The 18703-nt window shown below is 35.7% G+C and overlaps 2 protein-coding genes across 2 annotated transcripts; both read right to left on the bottom strand.

Moving 5' to 3' along the window:
- Positions 1 to 12129: 12129 nt before the first annotated feature.
- LOC136271903 (uncharacterized) lies at positions 12130 to 12492 on the bottom strand. The gene has a single exon (XM_066072481.1). The coding sequence runs from the start codon at positions 12490 to 12492 to the stop codon at positions 12130 to 12132; it is 363 nt and encodes a 120-aa protein (XP_065928553.1).
- An 83-nt stretch (positions 12493 to 12575) lies between these two features.
- LOC136271904 (uncharacterized) lies at positions 12576 to 15785 on the bottom strand. The gene is made up of 4 exons (XM_066072482.1): positions 14913 to 15785; positions 14481 to 14783; positions 13868 to 14346; positions 12576 to 13455 (listed from the first exon to the last, which is right to left on the bottom strand). Exons 1-4 carry the CDS (start codon positions 15783 to 15785, stop codon positions 12576 to 12578), a joined length of 2535 nt encoding a protein of 844 aa, XP_065928554.1.
- Between the last annotated feature and the right edge of the window lie 2918 nt (positions 15786 to 18703).

Below are 18703 nucleotides of genomic sequence, written 5' to 3' on the forward strand. Positions count from 1 at the left end.
AACAATTTTCATATGACTGAAATCCCACCTCTTTATCACATCAAATTGTACAATGAGGGAGGAGGTTCCAGACAACCACCCCCCCCCCCCACCCCCCCCCCCCAAAAAAAAAAATGTAAAATATGCTGTGGTGCATGTGAATTGAAATTAATTTGAAAATATTCTTTTAAAAACAAGAATTTACAAAGCTGAAATAATGGGCCTAAACGGTAATATTTTGACTACTATAAAATGGTGTATTGTCTCTACAATATTGACTGGGGGAGGCAAAGAGAGGACAAGAAGTATGATGAGAAATTACTTTTTTATATAATGAGTTTACTGATGCTGAAATCTTTATAGTTTTTGACAATAACAGGCCTAATATATCTTCAAATAATCATAAACACATGTACTTATGTTTATGTGCAATATTTGATGAATGATTGATCCCAAATTTCTAATTAGATTATAATATCTACCAATTAAAAACTCGAAGCACAAATATAAATACATATATTTCATTGAGACAAACACAATTACAATAATTGGCAAAGGCCCAATATATGCATAAACAGAAGTATTGTTTTATTACACACCAGTATGAAAGATATATAAATATCACTCAAAATAAAAAAAATCCTGACACATTCAATATACAAATTTTTTTGTAGAGATGCTGTCCTTGTGATAACAGGGGGAAGTGTAAAAGTTGTGCATGCAAGCGGAGACCGTGCAGTAATTGTAACAACACAAACTGCCAGTACAAGTCAACCCAAACTATGCCATTGAGCACAGTAAGTACATGTATATATGTAAATTCTAGGAGTGTTGGCCACCAATTGCTGATGTTCACCCTCCCACCACGATGAGGTCCTCCTAGATAGAGAGGGAATAATATTTTGTTGTATTTTGTAGCATCAACACCATCCATATGCGTCAAACAGCAGTCGTAATGTGATCCAGAATGAAGGAGTAAGCCGCAATCAACAGCTTTCTTTGGCAGCTGACCCTCAAATCATCAATGACCTAGAGCTTAGTGTTTCGTTGATGGTATGAAATGTATTTCACTGACTTTTTTTCACAAAATGATACACAGAAAACAAATTTTGGATATTTTTTTTAAATCACAGTTTTTAATTTTTTTTTTTATAGAATGCTGTTGACAGTATGCCTTGTGGCAACGCACATTGAAAAAATTACGCGCTTTGAAAAAAATTGTCAAAGTGCGTTTCATTTTGGACAAAATCAACGCACTTTGAAAAAAAAGTTCAAAGTGCGTTAGATTTTGGACCAAGTTAACCCACTTTGAAATTTTTTTTCAAAGTGCGTCATAAAGGTACATCAACAGTTTTTAGTATCGAGACACTTAACGCACTTTGAAAAAATATGTATAAATCACATATTTTGGAATTAAATTCTTATTTTGTTGATAGTATGATGATTTGTTAACGCTAATGAATCTAATTTACCTTCTTTAAAATCGGGGATAGGGGTGGGAGTGGGGGGGGGGGGTAACCAAAGATACAGGTCAATTACCTGTGCTTCATTTCGTTGATTACAGGAAGGACCCCCACCCCTCTTGTTTCCCTCCAAAACATGTTTAATTTGATATTCAGCAACTTAGAGTAAATGTAGAAATCGGAAAAAGAAATACGCTTTGTTGTAAATTAAGTACAGTGATATTATTGGTAATAATTTCTTGGTATGTTAAAGAATCTATAAGCGTTTTAACATAGACCCTCTTTTCAAATTCTAATCAAATAAATCACTTCATTAAAAAAAACTCCATGTACATTGAGAAACATTAAATTATCATAAACTTAAACACTGATCCTCTAATAGATCATGTTTTTGATAACCATAACTAACTTATCCTATTTTTAATCATGTTTGTCAATAAGCACATGCAATTGCAGACAGTTGAAATATGTTATACATTATCTCCATTATAAATAAATAAATTAAATAATTTTCGTTTCTGTCACAGCACAATGTACCAGATAATTAGTAAGTTCGCTGCATACACAAAAAGGAAAATGCAGTTGCTAAGCGATTCAGTTATTATCATATTTGGATAATTCAAATCTCCCTAATTGTTCTATGTAAATTGTCAAGCTGCGTAAGCTTATGAGAAAAGGAAAAACTTCTAATCTAGAAAATGTTAATCAAATTAGCTGAGAATGCAGTGGATTCTTTCTAAAATAAATCTAATTAAGCTACACAAGGTTAAAACAATTATTTATTGTATCTAAAATTAAATATTATTTCGACTAAACCCTGAACAATTTTTTTTCAAAGTGCGTTAATATCGACGATATCAACGCACTTTGAAAAACAATATTTTTTTTTCAAAGTGCGTAATTTTTCAAAAAGCGTTGTAACAATGCCTGTTGGCGAACTGCGGCAAAGAATGAAAATCATGACAGCTGCCGAACCAGATTTTGTAAGACCTTTTCTAATGAGGCAGATGGAGGATAATGGAAGGAATGAAAACTCTCATTCAAATGTGCAATGGTGTTCATGTGGGGTATGTCGAAGTTTTGATGATCCCCGCATGAACATCTGTTGTAGGCAATTTCCATGCATCACCTCAAAACCCGAATTCAGAAATTTGTGCTTGAGGCATGATGTATTGGAGGTTGCCAACATTTTGAATTGGAGTTTTCGGACCAACCAAGATCCTAGTTATCAACTGTCCACATTCAGAAACCAGGCCTACAGAAACTTTGTCCTGTCGCAACATGGGCGACTGGGAGCTGGAAGGCGAATACCAGTTCCTCTCTGTGTTTGTGTTGCTGTCTTTTTTCTGCTCTGCATCTTGGCTAAAAGGATTCGTGATCCCGGATTCGTTTCCCCAGAAAGATTCTTGGCAATTGAATCCAGAGATATGGATTTTCTACTCTTTCTGAACTTGGTTTCAGAAACACCATATGTTGCTCTCAGGCAAGCAGCTATCAGTTCTGAAAAATTATACCGGTACCTGGTGATAAGTATTTCAAAAATTGAATGTAAATTTGTACAGTATACAGTGCACTTGGATATATAAAGTAAATGAATGTACACGACTCTGCATATGAGATACCTCAAGATACAATGTATAAGTATATTCACATAACTATTGTAGTTATGAAAATCACATAGAGATGACCCATGCCCTATGATTTACAATAGATGAATGTTCTAATGTGAAAGAATTTCTAATGACATGCAATCAAAAATTTAAAAGCTATGAGAAAATCTGACTAATTATGGTGTGTCTAAAATTAATAAATGGTATTTTGATTGACAGCTCTACATAAGTATTTCCATTATAGTGATTTAACATTTAAACAAATACAGATTCTCATTAAATCATTTTTCCCGGCTTCACAAATCTTTTACGTTTCTAACCTGGAGTATATTTAAAATCTGTTGGTGCTTTCTCCTCATATGCAACCCACTGTGTGGTCCTCCTGGATACCTGGCCTTTAGCATACACTTCTCCATCCTGTCCAACCAATGGCATCCTTCCAAGGTGGTTGTTGTGGTCCATGACAGCCAGCATGTTCCTAATATGATAGGCGTCATAACCATAGGATTTCCGTTTGGACAGTAATGAAGGAGTGTATGGCTAAACAAGTTTTCCGCAGCCCAGGTTTGTCGACAGTTGATGTAAAATTTCATGCTTCCACACCAATCTCTGTTTGTTACCAACATCCTAGAAAAAGGATTAATACATTTCAGTCAGATCATATAAACACAATGAATTAAATGCATAAACCTTTACAGCATAGAACAAGAAGAAAGTATTGTAGACTTATCGGTACATGAAAATGGACTGATTCAATATGCACATAATTTTTTAAATTTTGAATGTTGAAAAAAGAAATGAACTAACCGTAGATTCTTGAAAACCACGTCTCTCTGGAGCCAATTGCTGCATTCGGTCTCGTGTTCCTCAGAATGTCGACAACTAGAGTGATTAAATTATAACTAAGTACCCATATCTTTTATCAATGTGTCCAATCTTTTACTAAATAAAATGGTGTCAGAAATAAGAATTAATAGTATGTTGCTTATGAAAGAAGAAGAAACCAATCAAAATGAACCTAAAAGAAAGTAAACCCAAACTTAACCCTGAGTTTAACTTTGGGGTTTACTCTGGGTGCACTTGGAGTTTACAAGAGCAGACCCACAGTCAACCCTGAATAAACCCAAAATAAACCCCTAGTGGTCACAGAGAGTAAACCCCGATAAGAAATAGACCCCAGAAAGCAGACGCTGTGTGTGTATTTAGAATATACAAGGGCCAAGGGGTGGGGCTTACAGACGGTAAGATAAGTAAGAGAAAAGACAGATCTGCTTCACAAATAAGCGGGTAAATTGGACCCCAAAAGCAATACCAGAGTAAACCCAGAGTGGACCAAAAGTAAACCCAGATCGTACACAAATATATCCTTTGTCAATGAGAAGCCTTTCCATCTTGGAACTGTGCCTGTCAACTTCCCTGGAATCGCCTACTTCCATGTGTATTTTGGCCTTGGTGTTAGAATCCATAAATACTGCAGTTGATCTACTTGCACAAAATCTTGAAAGCATAATAATGGAAACATTTGTTTGGGATTTAAAATTCTATCATTTGGAATTTATTGGGAAATACCTGATCAAAAATTATTAAACACAGTTTCTAAAAATTGTAAAAATGTACAACAGGCAGATATTAGTTTGGCACTTCATCCTAAGTTGTAAATGTTTGTAATTTATAATTTTAAATATTTACCAGGTGAGTCAAATCGTACATCTGCAGCCACACTAAGTGGTAAACCTCCCAACTTCTTGTACACCTCTGAAATGTGCTTCTGGAACTTCTCCTCTATTGCAGTCTGTAAAAAGCATGTAAAAAAGGATTTCTTTGTTTATCTGTTAAGATGTATCATTTTATTCTATTAACTTCAAGATCAATACTAAATTTATTATATCGGTAGATAATATTTACCCTATACTGAAGTTGCATCTTGTAAAATTGGCGGGAAGATCCAACAACAAGGTTTGTAAATTTTGCACCTAAGGCAAATTTTTCCCAAGAAGCACCTAAAAAATATTCACAAAGAACTGTGAAAAAACTGGTATTATTATCCATAAAGTAATCAAGGTTACCCTGACAGACACTGCATATTCTTTATTCCTTATTGACAAAAGGAGCTATTTGACTCATAGGTACATGCATATTAACAGTAAAATGGCAGAGGATTCAACATGGTATATATATCATATGGGCTAACAGTGTACAATATCATTGATTCATAATATATATGTAAATAAACATGACAGATATCATAAGGAATTAACCATATTAAATTGTCTCTCAGCTTCAAAGCTTTTGATAAATATTGACAAAGTTTCTGAAAAGAATTGAAGTTATCATGAGTTCACAACTGTATATAATGGCCTGTCTGATTTATGCATCTGCAAATATAGTAATAAACACACCCATTAGGCAATTAGAAATTGTAATGGTAAAAAATGGTTATTAGATCCTATTTCATAATAAATTAATAAGGGGTTTGCGCATGCTCGAGATGTAGACGGACGTTTTTTAGGAGAGCTTCAGAATTATACCAAAAAACTGTGTCTCTAGCTATTTAAGAGAATTATGTGATACGCAGCTACAGTGATAGTGAGCAGTTAAAAGTGTTTTTGTGGATTGGAATATTTATTTCTGGTAAGTTTAACGGTTACTTTTTTTTTCTTTTGTTGTTTATTTTTTTTTTCACTAAACAACGGAAAGATTATTTATCCACATAACACATGGTGAAGCAGATTTTATAGTCTATTAGTATTATGTCACATTTTTTTCTCTTTAAGTGACTCATTATCCCTTTCTGTTTTGTTGCAGTTTAAGACACGTGTATTTTGATTTTTTAGTCGTTTATATCTATGAGTCAACTGCTCCAAAAACGCATCTCAATATATGTTATACAATGGTAAAGACTATGGATGACTCCTTCATCACGATCGGAAAATATTAAACTCGTAATGATAAACTACTTTTTTCCATTTAGAGCAACATATTATTTTTGGTATATTCTGCTCTCGCAAATTCAGAACCTTATTTTTCCATGCTTCTTTTTTGGCATGCATCAGTTACCTCATTTTTTCTACATCTTTTATAAGAATAGTTTGGCTTTCTGCTCTCTTATTTTTTGGGGTACACTGTTTATCTGCATCACTTTTTACTTATCATGGATGAAGAAACAAAGGAAAACCTTCTTAAAGTTCTTACATTAAATTGTCAAGGCCTGGGGGATAAGCAAAAGAATTTTTTTAACAATCTTAAATCAAAGAACTGTAATACTTACATGTTACAAGATACCCATTTTACAAAAGAAGATGAAAATATAATTAAAACACAATGGGGGTATGAAGTATTTTTTAGTTTCTTTAAATCAAATGCTAGAGGAGTTGCTTCTCTGGTGAATAATAATTGTGAATTTTAGTCCTTAAATGTAATTCAAGATGACTCGGGAAACTACTTGATACTAGATGTAGAAATTGAAGATATTCCATTCATACTTATAAATATATACGGTCCCAACAATGACAGACCACAATTTTATTCAGAATTGAGAAGCAAAATTGAAGACATCTATACCTCACAGCACATTATTTTAGGAGGGGATTTCAATCTTATATTAGATAAAGATCTTGATTCTATGAATTATAAAAATCTTAATAATCCTAAAGCCAGAACTGAAGTGTTAAAGCTAATTGACATATTCAACCTTAAAGATGTCTTCCGAAAACAATGTCCTTTTTTGAAAAGATACACTTGGAGGAAAATAAACCCTATTAAGCAGGCTAGGCTTGACTTCCTAATTTCGGAATCATTACAAACTATGTCACCATGTATTAAACATGATAACAGTTATCGTTCTGATCATTCCCCAGTCTTATTCCAATGCAAATAAAATGAATTTATAATAGGGAAGGGTTTTTGGGAATTTAATAATTCACTCCTAGCCGATAAAGATTACATCAATATCAATAAAAAATTACTAAATAACATAATATGTCAATACTCATGCCATGTATATAATACAGAAAGTATCAGTACAATTAGAAATGAAGATCTCTGCCTTACAATTAATGATCAATTATTTCTTGACACATTACTTATGGAAATTAGGGGCAAAACAATTTCTTATGCTTGTTACAAAAAGAAAAAAACAAAATCAAAGAAAATTAAAACTGGAAAAAGAAATAACTGAAATGGAGCAAAACTTAACCCAAAACACAATTGCCGAACTTAATGAGAAACAGAATGAATTAGAGCAATTTAGGAGTGGTATATTAAAAAGACAATGTATAAGATCCAAAGCTAAATGGATTGAAGAAGGAGAAAACCCCACCAAGTATTTTTTGAGTCTAGAGTCGAGAAACTATATTAGCAAACAAACTCCAAGAATACAAAAAGATGACGGGTCAATTATTACCGACCAATTCAAAATTCTAAATGAAATTAAAATGTTTTATGAAAATCTTTATAGAAAAAGAGAGACTATTTATACAGAGGATTATCGATTAAAATTTAAAAAAAATTAATGTAACAATGTTAACAAAAGAAGAATCTGATAGTTTAGAGGGACCAATAAATAATACTGAAGTCTATAATTTTCTGAAAAAATGAAGAATGACAAAAGTCCCGGCCCAGATGGTTTCACCTGTGAATTCTTTAAGTTTTTTTGGAAAGACATTGGTGTTTTTGTGACTAGAGCTATTTATAATTCTTATGAAATAGGTCAATTCTCAGACCATAATAAACTTGGTGTAATTACTTGTATACCAAAAGCAGGGAAACCTAAACAGTATTTGAAAAATTGGCGCCCTATTAACTTTTTTTTAAATGTTGTCTATAAAATAGCATCAGGATGTATAACAGAACGTATTAAAGTACACTTAGATAAACTAATAAATACAGACCAAACTGGGTTCATTAAAGGAAGATTTATTGGAGAAAATATAAGACTAATCTATGACATTATACAATATACAGATTATAAACAAATTCCTGGACTGCTTATGCTAATAGATTTTGAAAAGGCTTTTGACACAATTTCCTGGGAATTTATCAATCAAACATTTGATTTTTTCAACTTTGGTAATGAGCTAAAAAAAATGGATTAATACATTTTATAAAGGAATAAAGTCATGTGTTTTACAGAATGGGCTTAGTTCAGATTACATATACCCTCAAAGAGGTTGCAGACAAGGAGATCCTATGTCGCCCTATCTCTTTCTCCTCTGTGCAGAAATTCTTGGAATAATAATTCGAAATAATAAAGACATAACAGGTATTAAAATTGGAAATGTAGAATATAAGCTGTCCCAATATGCAGACGATACATCCCTTATTTCTGATGGCTCTCCCCTAACACTTGATGGCATTCTAAGAGAATTAGACTTCTTTGAAAATATATCTGGTCTTAAAATTAATTTCCAAAAAACAAAAATGGTATGGATAGGTAGCAAAACATTTTCTAAAGATGTTTTTCACCATACTCGATGGAAGCTAGACTGGAACAACACAGCATTTGACCTTCTCGGAATTAAATTTTCAATTAATCTTGAAGAAATGTCCGAGCTAAACTATTCTCCTAAATTATCAGAAATCAATAAAATAATGAATCAATGGAAACCGAAAGGCTAACACCGATAGGGAGACTTCAAATAATAAAATCATTAATTATACCAAAATTTAATCACTTAATATTAAGTATACCCAATCCAGATACAAACTTGATAAAAAAAAATGGAAAATGATATGTACCACTTTCTATGGGGATGCAACATGCATAAAATAAAGAAAAACACTGTAATACAAGATTATAAATATAGAGGGCTAAAATGGTTGATTACCCAGCATTTATCATTGCCCTAAAATCCAGCTGATAAAAAGATTAATTAATTCTAATGCAAAATGGGTAAAACTTTTAGAAACAACCTTAGATATAGAAATATCAGATTTATGGAAAAGAGGATTAGATTTTACTTTTAAAATGATTAGAAAAATACCAAATCTATTTTGGAAGGAAGTGTTACTTAGCTGGGCAAAAGTAATAAAATCAACAAGTAAACAAACTGAAAAACAATTTAATAATGAACCTTTATGGGACAACCCAAACATTCTGATAGGATTTTCCTCAGTATTTTTTAAAAAAATATTTTAGAGTAGGGTTTACACTAACTAGTGATCTGTTTGACTGTAATGGGAATTTTCTTAGCTTAGAAATACTAAATAACATGAAAGTGAATACAAATTTTATTGAATATGCAGGTTGAGAAAAAGCAGTAAAAAACACATAGATAATACAGATATGAGCAAAGAACATGGACCTAAAATTCCAAACTCTATTTATCTTTTTTATAGGAATACAAAAGGATGTAAGGAAATGTATAACATTTTAATTGAAAATAAAAAAGAACCGATAACATCATCAATTAGATGGAGAGATCTTGGAGAAAATTTCACCGATTTAGAATGGAATAAAATTTACTGTCTCTGTTTTAAAACGGTCCAAGAAAGTAAACTCAACTGGCTTCAATATCAAATTTTACATAGAATTATACCTACAAATTATTATCTGCACAAGTTGAAATTAATTGATTCTCCCTTATGTAGCTTCTGTAAAACAAATATTGAAACAATTGATCATCTTTTTTATGAATGTTTTTATGTAAAAGAACTATGGTATAATATTGAAGAATGGTTTTTTAATCAATTTGATATTTCCATAGTTTTTGATGGGAAATCTGTTTTATTTGGTAAATTTCTAAAACAAAGCATCTATAAAATGTAAAATTTAATATCGATGGTTATTAAATGGTATATTTTTGCTACCAAATATAACAAAAACCCTCATCTAAGTTTTGCATTAGTAAAACAAATAATAAAAAACATGATTCTGCTTGAAAAATATATGCTATTGAAAAACTGTAGATACTCAGATTATGAAAACCACTGGCAAACAATTTGTGGGAAAATATAACAAGTTTTATGACATCTGTGATTGCTTAAACTATTCTTTCTTTCTTTTTTTATTATTGTACTGCCACTATTATTGTTGATCCATGGGATGCCAAATAAGATGACAGTCAGTTAACCAATATATTCTATTTGGTAAAAGACTGCAATACAAAAAAATACAATCATAAGCAAAACAATAAACAATCATCTGTAAAACAATAGTACAGTTTTATCCTTAGCCACACTGACAATTTTTTATGTCACGAATAAGTTTCCATAGTTTTAAAATTTAAGCAGGACTCTTTTGCAAGGCAATTGTATGCTGTACTTATAATATCGAACAGACAATCAATATGATTTCTTATGAAATATGCTTACATGTAATATAATCTCATTCAGTGAGATACATTCTAGTATGATGTTTAAAGGAAGTGAACATGAAAAAAATAATTGTTGCTTAATAAATTTTAAAAGCCTTTTGAAACTTAAAAATGAGGTCTGTTACCTTTTTGTTTATTTCTATCAAGAGATTTTATCAATTTAACACTCTCAGTAAAACGTTTATCGTGGTAATCCATTATTCCCCAGCATGCATCTGTTCTCTGACGTAGATAAGCCACATTGCTGCTGGTGACTGGGTCAATGTTGGAATTAGGCCAGTGTTTATGTACAGAGGTGATAAAAGTTAAGAAGAAAAAATATGCCTTGATGTGAAGAAAAATTGTGTGTACTGTCATGAGAAGACAAGGATTTAGTACATTTCTATAAATGAACCTCAGATAACTATTTATGATTTGTACAAAAAATGAATAGATAAATTAATTTGTGAAATATAAGACCATCACATTCCAGATGTTTGTACGGAGATGTGGCAGTCAGTGTTTACATAAATAAAATGCTGTTTTTAGATTTCAATTTAAATTAATATAAAATTGTAATTTCATTTTCTGTGTGGGGTTCCTTACCGTTACTTTTTATTTAAATGCCCTGGAAATTTTTTCTGATTTGTTTTTTTTTTTATACATAAGATCTTGATGATATATACGCCGGTTCTGTTTATGCTGTCAGAAGAATAACAGGACTAAGACACTTTTTAAAAGTCAGGATGCTGTGCAATGCACCTTGTGTGCTCATTTATGTAGCACACGTAATGTTCAAACTCATAAACAAGAAATTCCCGAGTGCAAGAAAAAATAGGTCACAATAACACTGATCAACGGACATTCCATTCTAGTTACATATCACATTAACTGCTGGTGGGAATGCATCATTCTGAGATCCAAAATCTTCCTCCATAAACACTGTTTAAAATGACAACTCTTTACATTCCTTTCAAGTTTCCATTCACATTTTGATGATGGCATTTTATCTCTGTTACTAAACGTGTGTAAAAATGCAATGTGTCTCACTGACGGCAGCATCAGTGCTGCCCTCTCTTAGATGCTTAGAGATAACCCAGCAGGGAGGTAATGATTTTAACAATATGGCAGCGCTCATGGATTGCAAGAATTAGTTATTCTAAGTGGTATATCTTTTTACTGAGGAAAGCTCTGTCTAAACGGTTTTCAGATATCATTATACACATCAAACAGACAAATTTGAGCCCTTGATAATTTTTTCATGTTTACTTCCTTTAAGTATAAAACATGAATGTACGACGTAGACACTAATGGCGCACCATAGTCCTGCACGAAGCCTTCAGATATCATAAATTTAAACAGTTAGACAAGTAATTGAGATATATGCATTATACAAAGTGTTCTTTGATATAAAAAGAGTGTATTGGCATGTGCACAAGTACTTACACTGTTATTTCCCCAGATTACCATCCGAAAACAACAAAAAACATGGTGCGCGGCATGGCACACTCAAACTTGAATGACGTCATCTATCCGAAAATTAACTCGTACCAAAACAATTCTTACTAACACGAATAAAATACATAATTGAGGCGACACACTCCCCGCCTGATATCAAACAGATATCACTAAAATAACAACGCATCAATCACTAAGATAATCATATCAAGAGTTCATTATGGCACGTTGACAAGTAAAATCAACTCATTTACTGGACGGGTGTAAGTAACGGTTCTACCATCTCTCCAGGCGTATAATAACTTTGCGGACAACTTCGTCTGAGCTTTATAGGACTAACTCGATCACAGTCAACGGCCACTGATTTCTGTGCACGGATTTGTCTCGGAGCAGCACCACGTCTCCTTCTTTCAAATTTGGGCGAGCTTCCATCCACTTCCGTCTGTTCTGCAGGGTAGACAAGTATTCTCCCTTCCATCTGGTCCAAAATCGATCAGAGAGCGCTTGTCCACGTTTCCACTCAGACTTGTAGAGATCTTTATCTGTAAACTCTCCTAGGTTCCTTGCAACACATGCGTCCGGTGTCTTCTGTGTGAGTAATGTTGCTGGAGTCGGAATAAAGGGCGTTGCAGCATCTGTTGAAACTGACACCAATGGTCTGTTGTTAATACCAGCCGATACTTCAGCCATGAAGGTTGCAAGCACATCATGGGTAAGATTTCCTTCATGTATTTTGGAGAGCATAGAGTCCAGTGTTCTTCTCGCAGAGCCGATCAAACGTTCCCATGCCCCTCCCATGTGGGAGGAACAAGGGGAGTTAAATATCCATGTACTTCCTGTCTTGAGGAGGTAGTCATTTGTCGGTCTTCAACATTTATGGCCTGGATTCCTAGGTCTTCTGTGGCTCCTACAAAATTGGTACCACGATTAGACCTATACAGTTTGACTTCGCCTCTGATTGATATGAATCTGCGCAGTGCATTTATGAATGCTGAGGATGACATTTCCGCTATCAACTCAATGTGGGCTGCCCGTGTGGTGAGACATGAGAACAGCACTGCCCATCTTTTTGACTGGGCACACCCTCCTCTAGTTCTTCGCGCGACTATGTTCCAGGGGCCGAACACATCCAACCCGACATTTGTAAACGGTGGACCAGGTTCCAATCTGTCCTTTGGTAAGTCAGACATTTTTTGATGTTCGAGAGGTCCCCTCAAGTTGGGGCTCTGCACACATCTAAATATGAGAGATGATATGAGTCTCTTTGCTCCGGTTATTCGATAACCAGCCTGTCGAACAGCTCCAGCTGTGAAATGACGCCCTTGGTGGTGGACCTGTTTGTGATAGTAGCTAATGAGAAGTTTGGCGATATGATGATTCCCAGGAATAAGAATTGGGTGTTTCTGTGTTACCTCAATACAGGAGTTCCTAATTCCTCCACCAACACGTAAAATGTTTTTGTCATCCAAATATGGATCCAATGAGCCAATAGTGGTCCCTGCCATGATTCGTCCTTGTTCTAAATGCGAAATCTCCTTAGCATAGATGTCTCTCTGCACTGTACGAATAATCATGGTTGTCACTTCCTCATTCAATTCAACCGTCTTGACCCGAATGTCATTTCTATACTGATTTATTTTCCCACTTCTGTTTCTGATATGTAGTATCAAGAAAGCAATGGCTCTAATTAAGCTTCTCCAATTAGAAAATCTTTGAAAACGATGAGATCCTAAACCTGTAGGGTCTGTTGATATACTGGTTTTCAAGATGCAAGGATCTTGTGTGGGACGAAGTTCCTTGTCTTTGACTGGGTTCACTAAAGGATAAGAATTATCGGTAAGTAGGTAGGCCTCATCAAGGAATCCTTGTGGTCCAGAAAACCATAATCTGTCCTTCAAGTTGTCTGCTAGGATGGGACGTGTTGCCAAGTCAGCAGGGTTCTTTTGCGTTGGCACGTATTTCCATTGCTCAGGTATTGTAAATTTCCTAATACGTTGAACACGATTTGTCACATACACATAGAATCGTCTTGTCTGGTTATTTATGTAGCCCAAAACTACCTTACTGTCGGAGTAACTGTAAATTGTCTAGTGGATGATCTAGATTCCTTTGAATGGACTCTGCTACTTCTACTGCCAAGACTGCTGCGCATAATTCTAGCCTGGGAATAGTCGTTCCGTGCTTTGGAGCCACTTTAGCTTTGCCCATGACGAATCCTGTATGTCTTGATCCGTCCTTCGACACCACTCTTACATATGATACAGCAGCAATGGCTAGTTTCAAGGCATCGGAAAAGGTGTGAAGTTCTACTCTAGCTGCATGTTGTAGGGATGCTGGGACTAATGTTCTTGAGATCATGAGGTTTTCACATGCTTTCAAAGAATCTTTCCACTTTTCCCACTGTTCTCTAAAGTCATTAGAAAGGATTTCATCCCAGTCTGTGGTCTCTGACACCAGATTTCTAAGTATGATTTTCCTTGAATAGTTACTGGGGCTATGAAAGCGAGTGGGTCGTATAAACTGCTCGTTGTTGACAATACGCCTCTACGTGAAAAAGGTGTATCCTTCAAGGAAACGCGGAATATGAACGAATCCGTTTCAAGGTCCCAGTAGAGTCCGCGACTTCGCTGCACAGGTTAGCTTTCTGAATTAAGGTTGATTTCCTTTAAGTCCTTTGCCAGATCTTCTGAAGGTAGGTTCTTCATGACTTCTCCATCATTCGAGACGAACTTGTGTAGTCTGATCTTGCCTAGAGTCATGAGAGCATCTTTTGTTCTGATAAGCAAGTCAATTGCTTCTTCTTTGGTGGGCAAGTAGGTCAGGGCATCATCGACGTAAAAATTCCTTTGAACAAAGTTCCTTATGTCTTCTCCATATGAAGATGATGCCACATCAGCAGTTTTGTGTAGTGCATAGTTTGCAATGGATGGTGATGGTTTGTTCCCAAACACATGAACCCGCATGCGGTATTTGATGAGGTCCTTCTCAAAATTGTTATCTCTTTACCAAAGGAATCTCAAATAGTTTCGATGGTCCTCTCTGACGGTGAAGGAATAGAACATTGTCTGTATGTCTGCCATTATTCCTATCCTTTCTTTCCTAAAGCGTACCAAAACACCTAACAAGCTGTTGGTAAGTTGAGGGCCGGAGAGTAGTTCGCTGTTCAAGGACACTCCTTCATAAGTTGCTGATGAATCGAATACGCATCTAATCTGACCCGGTTTCTTTGGATGGTAGATGCCAACGACCGGTAAGTACCAGCACTCCTCATCCTGGGTAAGAGGAGGTGCAACTTCTGCGTGGTTATTGTCAATAAGTTCTTGCATAAATGCAAAGAAATCTTCACGTTTCACTGGATCTCTTTTAAGACTTCTTTCCAAGGATCTAGTGCGTTGAACCACCATACTTCTGTTATTTGGTAAGAATTTCCGTGGAGAACGAAATGGTAATGGTGAACACCAATGACCATCCTCGTCTGTGTGCAACTCTTTCTCTATCAGTGCTATGAACTCTCTATCCTCAATAGACAGCCCAACAGTATCATCGTCTTTCGTGCGATCAAAGATATTTGACGCTAAACCATCTTCAGATTCAAAGGTGTTCAACCACTTAGCATCATCAGAGTCCTTTAAAGTCTCGGAGACCTTAAGCTTATTTGGACAAGGCGGAAAAACTGTAGCACGTCCATCTGTCAAGAGGTAAGTTTTACAGGAGTTCACTTTATCTGGAGAGTGATTCCTTCCAATGCACATATCCCCAATGATCGCCCATCCTAATGTTAGTCTTTGGGCAAAAGGAGAGTTTGGAGGTCCAAGAACTTGTTCCAGGACATGATGTGCATCTCGTCCGACTAGAAGAAGTATTTCAGCTTCGCAGTCTAGTGGACTTAGCTCCATCATTACTCTGCGTAGATGAGGCTGATGCTTGATGATATCAGGAGTCGGTATCTCATTCCGGTTGTTGGGAATGTCCTGACACTCCATGACTTCGGGTAAACGAATCTCACTCTTTCTATCCAATGATTGGATAACAAAACCATTAGCTCTTCTGCCTGACATCAGGGACTTTCCCGAGCAGCTTGATAATGTATACTCTTTTGGGGTAGAGTGTATGTCGAAAAGTCTAGAAGCTCACTTCGGACCAACGTTCTGTTGCTCTGTTCATCAAGTATCATATAAGCATTGAGGCTTGTCTAGGGATAGTCTATATGAGTCACATTTATGGGTAGGATTTTAGCACAAGATTTTCCCTCAATGTGTGAACCACAGACGTCTGTACACTTGTTGACGATGTTGACGGTCCTCTTGTTATCATCTTTCCCGCCATGCTGTTGTGTGCTCTGTACAAATCTTTTCAAGGTGTGCAAGGCGGAACAATGAAATTGGCTCCCACACTCAGAACACTTAACATCCACTTTACAGTCACGCTTCAAATGTGCCTTTGAACCACAGCATCGAAAGCAGACACCATTCTCTTTCAGCCGCTGACGTCTCTCCTCTATAGACTTTGCTCGAAATGCATTACATTCGCTTAAAGCATGCTTTGAATTTGTATGCACAATACATTTCAACTCGCTATCTGTGTCACCTTTGACTTGGTTCCTTGTGACTTCAGTTTTCTTCACATGTACCCTTAACCTGTTCTGAGTACCTGTTGAGCTCAGTTTCTCCTGGTTGTTGTTCACATCATACATGAAGCCTGGGTCATTCCTTATTTGACTCATTTCTTGAATAAATGCAAGGAATTCACAAAAAGGTGGAAATGTCACTTTCCTTTCTTTCTTGTACCGAACGGCCCTTGAGGTCCACTTCTCTTGTAAGGAATGGGGTAGTTTTCTGACAATCGGAATGACACCTGAAGAAGTGTCATAATAGGCCAAGAGGTCATGGTACTGGTCATCTTCCTTGATACTCTGGATTTCCGCAAGAATGTCTGTAAGCTCGTAGAGCTTCTTGTAGTCTTTGTTAGACAACTTTGGAAAACGATCTAGTTTCCGTTTTAAGGTCTCTTCAATTAACTCTGGACATCCATATCGATCATCCAATCTCTCCCACAGTCGTTCGAGTCCTATCACTGGATTATTCACGTTAGAGATCTTAATACTTCTAGCATAAGTAGAAGATATTGGTCCTAGCCACTTTATCAAGAGTTCTATCTCCTCGGCAGCGTCTACGCTTAGTTCATTCATCACAAGTTAAAGCCCCCCCCCCTTCCATGAGAGGTAGGCCTCTGGTTCCTCGGTAAAAGTGCTTAGGCGAGCAAAAAGTAAGTCCTTCTTTAGAAGAAATTTTGCGAATTCAGATACTCCCGAGTCAGAAGAAATAGCAGTCTGTGGGATGGTTGGAACTGTATCTAGATTATAGGTCGCTGGGTTGTTGAAGTGTTTCTCAACATATTCCTTGGTTCTGCTACGTGGACTTGGAGGCCTGTTATCTTCTGGCAGAGGAATGTCAGCGAGCCTATAGTCGTCATCTCCCCCTATTTCCTCCTGCGATCTCAATGCCTCAACCTCGGCCTCTGCTACTGCAAGTTCCTTTTCATGAGACAGCTGTGTTAGCTTTATGTCAAGCTCTTTTTTTCGTCTTAACGAATCTAACTTTATGCGAGCTTCCTCTTCTTCCAGTCTTAACTGACGATCCATCAATTCTTTCTCCTGGTCAAGAAATTTGAGTCTTGTACGGGCCGCTTCAACCTTCGCTTGCTTCCTTGCGAGTGCGGAACTTGAATAAGATGTTGCTGATTTTTGCTTTCCTGAGGAGGTCACACTCATATTGTCAATGATATCTTGTTTCAATTGACTGATGTACTCATATGTCTTTTCTACTTCTGCTTTCCTTCGGGAATTTTCTGATGAAAATGCATCATATTCCTGCATGTCTCCGTGCCGTAACAGGAATTCAGAAAACTCAGAGGAAAGAGTTGTATACAAACGATGTTTCTCGAAGAGTTCTTGTTCACTTGATTCAATACTGGTTACACTTTTCAGTTTTCCTGAATTGACATGTTGTATCAAGTCCTTTATCTCATCCCATAGTCTTTGGATTTTTTTGAACTTGCTTCCTTTGATTTCCTGGAAATATTCATTTCCTTTTTCGGTGGGTGTCCTTTCTCTTTCTGATAAGACCATTTCCATTTTCTCTGGATCCGAAGACATCTTGTCCTAGTGTCTGACAAAGTCCAGTATCTGTAGGGAAAATTCTTTTACTGTACTGCCACTATTATTGTTGATCCGTGGGATGCCAAATAAGATGACAGTCAGTTAACCAATATATTCTATTTGGTAAAAGACTGCACTACAAAATAATACAATCATAAGCAAAACAATAAACAATCATATGTAAAACAATAGTACAGTTTTATCCTTAGCCACACTGACAGTTTTTTATGTCACGAATGAGTTTCCATAGTTTTAAAATTTAAGCAGGACTCTTGTGCAAGGCAATTATATGCTGTACTTATAATATCGAACAGACAATCAATATGAATTCTTATGAAATATGCTTACATGTAATATAATCTCATTCAGTGAGATACATTCTAGTATGATGTTTAAGTATAAAACATGAATGTACGACGTAGACACTAATGGCGCACCATAGTCCTGCACAAAGCCTTCAGATATCATAAATTTTAACAGGTAGACAAGTAATTGAGATATGTGCATTATACAAAGTGTTCTTTGATATAAAAGAGTGTATTGGCATGTGCACAAGTACTTACACTGTTATTTCCCCAGATTACCATCCGAAAACAACAAAAAACATGGTGCGCGGCATGGCACACTCAAACTTGAATGACGTCATCTATCCGAAAATTAACTCGTACCAAAACAATTCTTACTAACACGAATAAAATACATAATTGAGGCGGCACAATTATATTGACTTGTGAACAAATATAT

Source organism: Magallana gigas, chromosome 9 (genome assembly GCF_963853765.1).
Source record: "Magallana gigas chromosome 9, xbMagGiga1.1, whole genome shotgun sequence".
Taxonomy (NCBI): Eukaryota; Metazoa; Mollusca; class Bivalvia; order Ostreida; family Ostreidae; genus Magallana; species Magallana gigas.

What these genes read in the sequence shown, in the direction of transcription:
- LOC136271903 (XM_066072481.1), bottom strand. Translation starts at nt 12,492, where the DNA reads ATGGCTGAAGTATCGGCTGGTATTAACAACAGACCATTGGTGTCAGTT.
- LOC136271904 (XM_066072482.1), bottom strand. Translation starts at nt 15,785, where the DNA reads ATGGAGTGTCAGGACATTCCCAACAACCGGAATGAGATACCGACTCCT. An exon ending in ACAGCTTGTTAGGTGTTTTG is followed by an intron (nt 14,784 to 14,912) that starts GTACGCTTTAGG and finishes AATTTTGAGAAG; the next exon opens with GACCTCATCAAATACCGCAT. An exon ending in ACCTACCTTCAGAAGATCTG is followed by an intron (nt 14,347 to 14,480) that starts GCAAAGGACTTA and finishes TTTTTCACGTAG; the next exon opens with AGGCGTATTGTCAACAACGA.